At 34.5% G+C, this 12,951-nt stretch overlaps 1 protein-coding gene across 1 annotated transcript in view; it reads left to right on the top strand.

Moving 5' to 3' along the window:
* LOC136711636 (activin receptor type-2A) overlaps window positions 1–12,951 on the top strand; it is a 48,724-nt gene that overhangs the window by 28,600 nt on the left and 7,173 nt on the right. The window contains exon 4 of the mRNA XM_066688009.1: window positions 2,511–2,665. Coding sequence (XP_066544106.1) covers window positions 2,511–2,665 — 155 coding nt within the window. The remainder of the gene's footprint in view (window positions 1–2,510; window positions 2,666–12,951) is intronic.

Here is a 12,951-nt window from a genome sequence, read left to right as displayed (position 1 = left end):
GCATGTCCTGTCTACCTGAATGAGCAGTGTGCTACAGGCCTTATAACGAAAACTACAAAATATAAAAACATATATATATATATATATATATATATATATATATATATATATATATATATATATATATATATATATATATATATATATTTTTTTTTTTTTTTTTTTTTTTTTTCCTATTTCACTTTGTGTAGTGTCTGATTTGAGTATTCACCATTCTGCTTTTTTCAGTATTTTTCCACATCATTCAAATGTATTTGCTGCCGAGACGCACCACCTTCCACCCCTTTTAAATATACCTGCTTCTGGTTTACCTCCTGAGCCAATAAATCCTGTTCCTGATTCTACTTGCCACAGCAAGCGTTATAATAATGCATTTATCAGGAAGAAAATCACTTTCTTTCTGTTATACACAGAAAAACCTTGAGGTTATACTAACATTGTTTATTTACTGGGTAATTCATTTAAATCTGAGGAATAATATTAATAAAACACTTGGGTTGCTAACGTGTAGGGTTCATTTCCTCTGCTATATTCTCCATGATATTGAAGTTGGTCACAAAGTAATTGTGATTTTAAAGGTGTATAGTGGATTACATGAAACATTTGAAAGTGACCTGAACGAGGTTTTAGAAATTACTTTGCAACCCAGGTCTTATTTTGAAAGTCTTGTGGTCTGACTTCCCATTAGATTTATATGAATCTTGGTATTTTGTGTGAATGAAAAAGATGACCTTCCACATGTGTTACTGCAGACAGTGTCTTGTTTCATTTTGTGGCTTGTGTCATACTCTAGGTGTGATGTTTGTGGTTGTCTTTGTCATGGTATTTCAGCATGTGGTTGGCTGTGCTTTGATGTTTCCCTTTTTTTTTTCTTGCACGTCTCAATGACAGAAGCGCATGTTTTGAACTGCTAGCCACAGAATCGCAAGCTTTGTGTCTGTTTATACAGTGAATTGAAAAAAGCCTCATACAACAAAGTTGTTGAGAATGTTAATTTAACAGCTACTGTGTAAAGATAAGGTTTTAATTGGATGCCTGGCCATAATTGGAAGGTATGACCATAGAGGATAAAAAGACATCTTCATGCCAATTAGAGAGCTTTATTATAACATTTTCTTTTAGATTTCAGCACTTTTTTCCCCTGTAAATCCTGAAACACCTGTCCTACATTCATTTCTACTCCAGAAGTATCTTTTTTTTTTTTATTATTATTCTGTTTTTTTGTTTAATTAAACTAGTGCATTGGGAGAAAAAAAAAACAGCTGCCATTTCAGGCATTGAAGTATTTAAAATTCAGCCTGTTTAGGATGAGCTGGCAGGGAAAGAGTCCCTAGAGAAGGTGCATAAGGTATGATGGTGAGGAGGTTAGTTTGTTTCCGCTCATAATCCAATGCTGAATAAATATGTAGAAATGAGTCACTGAGCTCTGAAAGCAAAAAATCCAAAGGCACATTAAAGAATTAAAAAAAAAAACATCTGTTTTGACCTTGTAATAAACACGATGTATATACATTGATTTTAAAAAGTTGCTTTTTATTTTTATTTTTTTTAACTCCTGCCTGACTGATGCATGTCGCGTGCTGCGCCTAATGCCAGGGATTTGCGTGTTACTAGATTGTAAGACTAATCCTAAAGGCCTGACCCCTGCTTTATCCCTGCGGATCTGGCAGAGAGCACACGTGTACGTCACGGTATTACCTATTTAGGAGTCCAGAAAATCAGTGATGTGAGTGATGTCGGGTCTGAGAGGCAAGGTATAGAGGAGTGGTTTCAGGAAAGACCATTTTGTAATAAAGATGCTTTGGGATTGTATTTTAAGAAAAAGAAGTGTGCAAAATTATATCTTTCTTTAACATTCTTAAAGCATCCCCCTTGTATCTCATTTTAATACTAATATTGTGGCTTTGAAAATCTAAATAAATGTCCAGAGAATAGAATATGATAGATTTTTTTAATAGATACATAATTTTATTGCACTCATGCATTGGAGCATTGGTGCAGTACAGACCCAATCTAAAGTTTCAGTCGGTGTTTTGTAATGTGTATCAGGAGACATTTCCAGATCAAAATAACTTCTGCCTCAGCAGGCAGGTGCGCTCTGCCAGGACATCCTGGTGCGGACTTGGCGCCTTTCCAGAGCACCAGAAATATGAAAACAAAATCAATTGCTTAACTGTTTTCAAATCCAGTTAGCAAAACAAGCAAATTGAAAATATGCACCTATTTCGCAATGCAAGATTGTTCTCAGGCCAGGTTGAGATTTGTAGTACTGTACATGAACTAGCAGCTGTTTTTTTTCTCCTCCTCTGTTACAACAAAGCATAAATGATAAGATTCATAGTATCATTTAAATGCTTCTATATTGGTTGTGTGCACTAATTTAGATAGAAGACAGTCATTGGGACAATTGAATGTAGTTTAATTGTGTGGGTTACTGTTTTTAAATGTGCATTTTAAAATTATTATTCGACTGCAACAAAACTAATTGTCCCCTTTTTTTCCCCCCCTAGCAACCTCCAATCCAGTTACACCAAAGCCCCAGTTATTTAACACGTTGCTGTATTCACTCGTGCCAATCATGGGAATAGCTGCTATCGTCCTTTTCTCATTCTGGATGTACCGGCATCACAAACTGGCTTATCCCCCAGTGCTGGTACCAACTCAAGTAAGTTCCTGCTCTATTCCGTAATCTTTCTTACATATTTTTACTGATGAAACCGTTGTTTATTACTTGTATGTGGATTATATAAAACGTTAAATCGTGGCAGGGGCCATTTTATTCACTGCTGACAATGCTCTCGCTTATTTTCTCTCTTTTTCTAATAATAATAACACTAGCAGTCTAGGGGGGACAAAAAATCTGTTTATCATATCAGTAAAATAATACTCGCTGTTTATAATGCTTCCCAATAGGTTCAATTAGTTTGCAATTATCATTTATAGGCTTTTTTCCAGTGGATTCGCAGTAAAGGCCCTTTTTATAACATCTTTAAACTGTTGTAACAAGTATGGCCTTAAAACTGCAAATTAACAGAATAGAGTCTGTCAGTGTAATTCACTTTATCTGCAGTGTACAGAAATACAATACTGTAGATGACTTCATAGGAGCAGCACTGACTATCAAACGTACATGTATGTTCATACTTGAAGGAGATGACTACTTGACTACTTTACAGATCTGTTCAAGGGTTTTTGGTTTTACCACTGACACTCCTGGTTTCTGTGGCTGTATCATTTTTGTGTTTACATACATTTTGTAATGAACTTGATTTGGTTTACTAAAGAGGAACATATGTATCCATGTCAGACCTTAATTTAAGGCATAACAATTAGTTAAAAACGGTTACAGCACATTTTTAGCAATGCATGAAGGAAAATTTTATTTTATTTTTTGTCCAACCAGGAAATGAGGGAAACATTTCTAGATTACATTCTGAATGACAATTTCCAGTCAAATATATAACTGACCAAGCAGTTGACGAACCGTGTACAGATGTGAATAATATGCGTTTGGTATAAAATATATTTTTGAGAGAATACTCTTTGAAAGGCATCATGTTACAAATTCATAGCAGTTGCCATTCCATCTGAAATGGTTAGGAGCACATTCATAGAAGGTGTGTACTTAGTTAAACAAAGAGAAACTCTATTATGTGTGGTGTGGGAACAGCTTGTCACTAATGCTGTGAAATATGTAGGTTGTTCTGACATATTTATTAGCTCCAGGCAGAATGGAGGTTACGGAATCATATACAAAGAACTTGTTTGTTAGCAACAGTTTACTAAAGATAGGTCCTCGTGTGTCCTACATGTTTCTTTTCAGCTATGACCTTTTAATGAAAATGGTGCATATGGATCTTGCATTTATTAAAATTACCTTTTTGTTTGTGTATGTATTTATTTAAAAACCATAGCTGGCTTTATTAGGATAGTATGATATTGGGAAGGGAGCAACGATTCATAATATAGTTTTCTTTAATGTAAACCTTTTCTGTTATGATAAAATGAATACAATTAGTAATCAGTGAATACATCTTACTTAAAACACATGTACTTCGTTGTAACACATGCAGGTATAGCTGTTGATAATTGTATTTGTATTAATTTTCCATGTATGCACAATACAAAATGGAAATCTACATTGGTCTTGCAAAGGAACTATTTTTTTCCTTGTTACCTTTCTCTTATACAATTATTATTTCACTTTGTTAATCTTTTTGGGGTATGATTCCAGATTCCACAGATCAGGAATTACAGTTCACAAGTTTCATTTCTAACTTTAGTATCATGTGTGTGCATAATATTGTCTCATAGAAACTGTATAGGAATATAATTAGTTTTTGACTCTTGATGCTTTAACTCTGCCATTTTTTTTAAATGGTACAAAAGGCAGTTATATTAGGGGTATAAAACGTAATGAAGTTAAAGTGAAAAGACTAGGATGAAACGGTTTGATTTTAGGTTTTCAATTGAGAGCTACAGAATTCATTGTATTACCTCATAAGAACCATATATAGGCTATATGTCGTAAGATGTCTATAAAATTTATTTTCTCCACAATGCTACAGCTACCAAAGGATGTACTCATTCCCCAAATGAAAGTGAATTAAGTGCAATAATTATTTGAAAGCCTAATTTAACAAGAACAGTCTCTTATCCATGTGAAGGCTAACGAGGGTAATCAACTTCCATTTTCCTACTCATTATCCAATTCACAGTAGTAGAGATGCAAAGCAGTCCATGTGTTTTAATTATGAGTCAGTCTAAAGCAATTTAGAAAGTCTTTGGAGTAGTCTCTGTTAATTGTTCATGTGTGTGTGTGTGTGTATATATATATATATATATATATACATAATTTTAAAGCTCAGGGAACTACGGAATTAAAAAATCTTGATAACATAGGAATATGTGTTGTAGATGCATACATCTAAAGTTGTTTTTGTTTTGTTTTCTCATTAGGAAGAACTTAAAGTTAATAAATCAGAATTCTGATCAGCCAATTGACTACATTGATGCCCTGCAAACTTTTATTATAATGAATACATTATAAAACATTTTTGTGTGTTTAATACTTCATAAGATTTAAAGATATCTCTTAAATCTTAAGATATTCAAGATGTGTCCTTACAACTTCACAGAATGTATTTTGTCTTCTGTGTTAATTTGAAATGTATCAGATACCCACTCACTTGCCTGAGTTGTGCAATTTATATATTATTTTTAAGTTTTGTGATGTCTCGCTGCCCCCTGTTGAGAGTTACCTTTTTTGTTTTTTATTATAATTTATTTAAAGCTACAACTCTATAGCCAGGAGACTGTGTGAAATTGTGTATTTTGGTAGTAACATATATATATATATATATATATATATATATATATATATATATATATATATATATATATATATATATATATATATATATATATATATAATATATATATATAATATATATATGCTTATACAGATTGATAATATAATAATTGCTTTGCACAAATAATTTTGAAGAATTTAAGAACAGATTTAATGTTTTCATATTTGTTATAAACTTCTCATGTAGAATTTAGTATAATATATATAATATAGTATTGATCTGTATGTAGATGTGATGCATTCATCCAAATTCATTTCCATACAGCCAGAAGCTGTGCAAACCCTTTCCAGCTTTATTAGTAAAGTAAACTTCCAAGAACAATGAAGCTGGTATTAAACAGTGGGCAGAATGAAATGCACTGTATTTAAAGTTTTCATCACAAGACAGTGATTTAATTTTTTTTTAACAATTAAAAACTGCCTTCACTGAAGAAACTCCCATTAGTTGTCTATCATGCACTGTATCCCACAGACGTATGTTGTCTGAAGTTATGCTGGATACTAACATACATTTATCAAGCAATATAAAGATTATTTAAAGATGTTTGGTTTATTAAATAAAATACTAAATGTTTTTCCTGCCATTTTCTAACGCAAAGCCTATGCTTTCTTCCATTCATTTTTTTCTATCTGTATTACAGTATCTCAGGGAGCTGTTTTAAGTTAAAAAAATAAATAAAACATGACTTCTGTTACATTTTTAGCTTTTTTAGCTTTAGCTATAATAAGAAGCGAGCTGGGAGATGATCTCTGACATCAGATGCTTTCTCAACATTTAATTGTAATTGCGATGTCTTGTAGGGTTTTTAGATAGTGTACTTGTATAAAATTAAAAGTACTTGTTCCATGACTCTTAATTTGCTGAGTTCAACTTATAATAGGAGACGCATAATTGGTTTCTCATTTCAAACAATCGTAACTTATTCAATAATAAAATATTCAAAATTTAAAGGCAACCTGTAGGGAAAAAAATGTGTCTGGTATACTCTAGTATACAGTGTTAAGAGCTCTCTTGGTCTGCTTTTATCTATCATAACATGGTGGATAAAAACAGACCATGCGCAAATTAATACATCTAGTATTATCATAAAGAAAGTGACATGCAGCACCTTTGTAAACTGTAAACTGTAAGTCTTAAGATACTCTCTGTAGTGTAGTACACTTAAAGTTAAAGGTTAGCTGAAAAGGAAAACTAACACATTATTTTCATAATACAGATTGTTATATCTTGCCTTTCACATGCATTTCTCTGTCATATAATCTGAAACTATCCTCAACATAAGCTGTAATTCATAACAGTGCAGTTCAATTACCTTTGTAAGATAGACGTGATTCTTGCTCAAAAAGCAGCTTGCACCATTGGCCCCATGAAATGATTCAGCCTTGATCTCAAGCAGGTCTTGCTAGACTTGTTTACTCATAGCTGAGATGAAATTGCAGGTATGAAGCTATTGGACAGAAGGTCAAAAAAGGAAATTTGCAATTAATCTGCATTATAAAAAAATGAAAAATTAATTTAAAAAAATGGTATTAATCACCATTATGACCTGCAATAGATTGACAGCCCTTAATTAAACTCTCAATGAATAACAAAAAGCACAATATACTTTTATACTTTTTACAATATATTATATTTTATTTATTTCCTTTCATACCTTAGCACAAACTATGGTTTAAGATACCAACCCTGAAAACCAGGTCATTGGTAGCCACTATCGATCCCCATACATTTGCATTTGGAGCGTAAACAGTTTTGTTTTACCACTCATGTTTATCTGACCTATAATATTCAGGATGAGCGGTGTTGAATACAGGGATTGCCTTGAGGGGGTTTCAAACTCTGAATTTAAAATACTATCATAAAAGGCTTCCTGAAAGTGGAATACTTTACGCTTCTTGCTGATTTAATCACATTCTGCTGGGTTATCTTAAAGGAAATGTAAGCTGCCATAACTTTGATTCACAGAAAATAAGAGGCATGCCACTACTTGTGGTTTCCTTATCAGAAAGTGCACCAGCAGTTTTTTTTATTTTTCTATGAGAAAAACATGTATTGCTGTTCTACAGGCTCACGTGTTGTTGTTGTTTTAGCAGTTTACCTGAAAGCGATGCTCAAGTGGAAATCTCAAAACCCTTTTATTAATTATTGTGTAAATAATGGAACAATGTTTGAACAAATATCCCCCTGTCCAATGTAAACTGTGCAGGAGGAGGAATACATTTCCTGTAACAGTTTAGCCTGGTGATTTATGGCTCTTATAGCTGAACTGTGGGTGAAGCGGTGTGCAATTAATTAAAAACATTGATTTGTCGAATGTAACTTCTGGAAGCTGTTTCCAATTACCCAGCAGAAATGATTAATTCACATGAAACCACATGTTAACTTGCAAACATAAAAGCTGATGGACAGGACCAAGCAGCTGTGTGTTTGCACCTAATGACATGGTTATTTATTCATAAAAGCAATTGTGAACTCAAGTCATACATCATACAGGTATTTCCGTGTTTACGATGATGTTTGTGGTGTTTTGAAGTTTAGCAGAAAGGCATATTCTGCCCAGTTCTTTTTGTTTCGTTGGCATTTGGAAGTGAGACCGTTGGTTTATCCACCTCACTGTGGGTGGGTGTATGTCAAAGAGGTTATAGACCTCCGTTTGCCCAGAGCCCTATTGCACAGGATATTACGGGATGCCATAGGATACTGACACTACACAGCTGATGGAGAGAGTTTTCAGCTATAATTAATCTGTGCTTAAGCGTTTAGATTTCTGAATCTTTACATTTTCTCTCACTTAAATAAATATAAAGATTCTGCCCGGTTATTAGAAATTATTGACCCCAATTTAGAAAAAGATTTGACTTGAAAATCATTAATCATGACAACTTCAACTGGTATATCCAAACCTGTCGATATTAGACTTAAGGACACCTTTCTTGTATTTACTCTTAACGCTGTCTCGACTTCTGAAGCATCTGTATTTTCACATTCAAAATGGTGAATTCAAGTGCTGAGGTATTTTGAAACGCAAACAACAATGGGCTCATATGAAGGTGACACAAAAGCATATACATTATTTATTTTTCCCCCCCTGAAGTGATAAAGACCCTGGATATATGACTCTTTTCTGCAAGAAGATTAAAATACTTTATTCTCCATCTTTCATTCAGTCCGGCGTGTCACTCCTAACAATGTTCTTCTTTTCCCAATGCATCATGTTAAGCTGTTTTCCCTGTGCATCTACAATGAGTTCGAGACATTTGTCATCCAGCTTCAATTTTTCACACACTAAACTGAGGTCAGGGAGTTGGAATTGATTCAGTCGGAGACTATTCCGGCTGCTACCTCCAGATCTGAGGAGAAAAATAAAATAAAAATAACACTTCCCAACCTCAATCATCAATCATCCACTGAAAGCACTTTATCTGCCTTCATTCCATCCTCACTGGAAACAGTAATTTCTTTTGCCTCTTTTTTTCCTTCACAAGCACGCCTTTCATATAATGATAGAGGTAAGATAAGTTTAATTAACTCATAAACTTTTCAATGGGTTTGGGAAGCCTGATAACCTGGTCATTGAATTTCTTTTGTTCCTTTTTTTTTTTTTGCCTGTATGGCCATGCCTTCTTAATACATTTTTCTCTTTATTTTCTTCCATTCATTATATTAAAGAAAAAAGTTTTCAGTTCAAGTTTTTTTGCATGGTTATTTTTTCACCCCTGGTAAAATATGGCCTGCGAACCGACAGAGGAGTGCATGCAACAAATGAAGAAACGCCTTGTGTCCAATTACATTTTTAGCATGGTTTCCACTTGTCTGTTTTTATTCTGCACTGTGATGCTTTCTGTTTAAGTTGTAATGAAATTAAGGAAATTGGGTTTTCTTTATTATGAAAATATGCAAGACCTTCTGTGTATGCTTGCTTGTTCGTTGAGTGCGACGACTCCATGTGATGTACAGTTGGGCTGCGTAAATGATTATGCCAGAAATACAACCGGATGAGCTTTGTCTGTTCAATTTAATAATAATGTAATCTGTGAAATAAAATGCCTTGCTTTATATTCACAGTGATGTGTTAGTTGCCATCTGCAACATAATTGAATTTCCAGAAATTTGAGATAAAAGGGTTAATAAGAGTTTAATATGTATGTTGAATAGTATTGGTATGAAAAGGGCTGATCTGGGAGGAGACATGGTCATGATGTTCTATTTAGCAGTGAATTCAGTGTGTAAATAACTCCATGTTCCTCTCTGTGCTTCTGATAACCAAACCTACAGTGTGACTGCAGTTTCACTATGATTCTTCCTAATATTAGTATGATGGGACTGTTGTATTAAAAAAGAAGCCAGTGACAGATATTTTTCATTTCCTGTGTATACTGACAAAATGCAGTGTACTCCGTCACTTAAGTGCTTTGATTAAACAACGGATCTGGTGACATTTTGACTAGCTGCTGTATCAGGTTTATATCGGATATGACTGATGTGGCTGAGAACAATTTTGGCTACCACGGAAAATACACTCATTTCTTGAAAGCCAGAGCAGTTGCCTTTCACTGTGTGAGCCTTGCATGCTCAGAAAAGTGTCTGTTTCTGACTATATTAAGTTATAAGGAATGTGCTTTTTCCAGAATTGTCTATTCTACTGATCTTACCAAAGGTGCTGGCCTTGTAAAATTCATAACTGTCAGATTTGAATAACATGTCAGGTCACAGAGTGCATTCACCACCGGAATTATTCTCTCCTTTTTTTTTAAATTGCAAATGGATATAATACAGTTTCCTGACAACGTGAGCACTTGAAATAAACATTGTGATTTATATTCCTGGGTTTCTTGTTTTGTTGGTTTGGTTTTTAACTAGAGCTAAATATTATGGACTGGTTTCACAGACCCAGGTTAGCTCTAGTCTTGGATTACCCAATGTTATTTTATGTTATTTTAGGTAAGAGTAGTTCCAGACTAGTGCCAATTGAGATCTGTGAAACCTGCTGTAAATGTTTGTCAACTCTGTACAGTACAAGTTTTCTGTTTCTCCAAGAGTTTGTTTTACTACTGTAGAAGACATTTCACCAAAGCATTTTTATCAGTTATCTTACACAAATGTAGAAACTTCATAATATTTAAAAATGTGTGTAAGTTCTGTTTAACTATTTAATCTTAAAATAATAACAATATTGATAAGCCTATCTTACTTAGTCTTGCACAGAGCCAGAATGATGTCATTGTAGAGAAAGTTTCTCTCCTGATTGATGTTTTTCTCATTGTTTGCAGTTCTTTCATTACCACAGAACCAGAAAGTAATTTAGAAGTTTATTTTATTATTATATATCATAACAAGTCCACACAAGAGGTATTTCCTGTCTATAGCACAATGTGATCTTCCATATATTTGTGTATGCATATTTTTCTTAATACCAATCTCAGATATGGACGATGATTTGTGTACCTTCTCTGCATACACACGTGCACATGATTACTTGAACTGGCTGACTTAACCCATTTATTTTTGGAACATTTACTCAAGCTGTTTACATGCAGTCCTGTTGCTCTGAGCTCCAGCACACGTGGACTGACCTGTTACTCTCCGTATGACTGTCAGGTAGTTCAGCACCTCAGTCCTAACCCCACTTCCTATCACACTAGAATATTGACACATCGGACATTCAATTTTTTCACCTTCAACCAAAATCAACCTTCAAACACATCTCCACTGCCTACTGTTGAGATCTATTTTTAGGAGAAATTATCTTCATCTTCAGAAAATTCCTGTTTATTTGTTAAACCTTCGAGACCATGCTATAGCAGTGCTTTGATATAGTAATCAGATCTGCTGTCCTTCATTTAATAGTGTGCAGCATAGAGCCAGTGTTTTATTGCTGTATGCCTGCACATGAAAGTCCACAAATACTACGATTCTGTGCTGTGTAAATTGTAGCACTCTGGAGTGTGGCCTCCCTTGTGGCCCATTTTTAACAATATGCATACAGTGCAGTCAATTTCTCATGGTCAGCTTCTTGCTTAACCTTTTCACTACATTCTTTCTCAACCTGCGTCTTTATTATTTATGGATTTGTTGTTTTGTGCAGAAATATTCAATTATATGCAGCACCAGCTTATAACAAGAAATGCAGGTGCAAGTTCCTTTGCGGACTAACTAGTATCATATATGCATCTGTACACATGGATATCATGAGATGCTCTGATTCAGGGCTCAGAGCATTTTCCTCCATCAATTATTTACCTGGACTCTTTTCATACATTCAAAAGCACATAGAACAGCTTCCAAAATACAGAATAATGCACAGAAATGTCCTACAAATATGAATGCATAAGCAGCTTCTATGGGCCTCTCTCCAGGAGCTATGAATGATGTCAGAGCACACCGCAAGCTGCAATCTGAGATCTTGAAAATGGCTGCATAGTTCATACCTATATAAGCAATGAAAAGGAAAAGGAAATGACAGCATTTCTACTTAAATAACAGTAACAACACTTGCTGATTTGCCTTGTGTCTGACCCCCAGTGCTCAGTCTTTAACCGTTAGTATTTAGCAGCTGTAGTTTACGAATTTTAATTAAATAAGAACCGTGTGACTAGCTGGTTAGAAGAAAGGATCCCAAATTCAAGTTAGAGGGTACCTGTACTGCGTGATCATGATTAATTACACATTTGTTCTCTAAACAACCTATAAATATGGTAATAAAATGAATATCCCCACTGCCAGATCAGGGCTGACAGAATGAGTTTAGTGAGTCAACTCCTTGCTCTTCAGTTGATCTGTGTTTGCAACTAAAGCAGTTTGCCTGTACATTCAATTTCAATAAAATACAAAAAAAAGAGGTCATGCTAGGTGTGTATCACTCACCGCTCTCTTACGCAACTCCAAACTGAATACAAATGTTATGTATTTCAATAGCTGACCTGCGCTGGTTTGACAGTGATTAATTAATTATATATTTTTTGCCTAGTGCAGACACTCGTAATATATATAGACATTATTGCCAATTGTAATTGTCTGCTGCCTTTAAATTTAGAGTGAATAACATTTAGGGTAGGGTGTTGTCCGTTGCTTAAAAATAATCTTTGAAATCAATGGAGTTCATGCTAAAACCATGTAATGCACAACTGCTATCTAACAGAATATTATGTTGAAATCTGGTGACTACATCACGAATAGTATTTTATGCCATGGCGAGACTGCCGAGTTGAGAAACCAGCAGCTACACATATTCTGTAGGTCTATGATTAAATAGATTAAATTGGTTGAATGTTTTGAGTTTTTTTTTTTTAAGCTGGAACAAGAAAAGATGTCAGAGAGGTCAAAGAGAGGGGAACTAGAGGCTGTAAATGGAAATGTAGAGCAGATCGTGTCCAGAGAGAGAGCTTTTGTACAGCAAGGGGTGGGGAGGGATACGTGCAAACCGGCCACATGAGATGCTGCGCCAGTGGACTCATTCTGGACAAGTCTTGATGAGGACTTGGACTGTGAGGATACTAACATCTGTAACCTTTCTCATGTTGATTTATTCATGTACAATTATGAAACATTCAACTCATGTGGGAACTATTGTTTTGTGTGT

The sequence above is a fragment of the Amia ocellicauda genome, chromosome 16, assembly GCF_036373705.1.
Source record: "Amia ocellicauda isolate fAmiCal2 chromosome 16, fAmiCal2.hap1, whole genome shotgun sequence".
Taxonomy (NCBI): domain Eukaryota; kingdom Metazoa; phylum Chordata; class Actinopteri; order Amiiformes; family Amiidae; genus Amia; species Amia ocellicauda.
The sequence above is the reverse complement of the archived record's forward strand: the minus strand, read 5'-3'. Positions and strand labels throughout refer to the sequence as shown.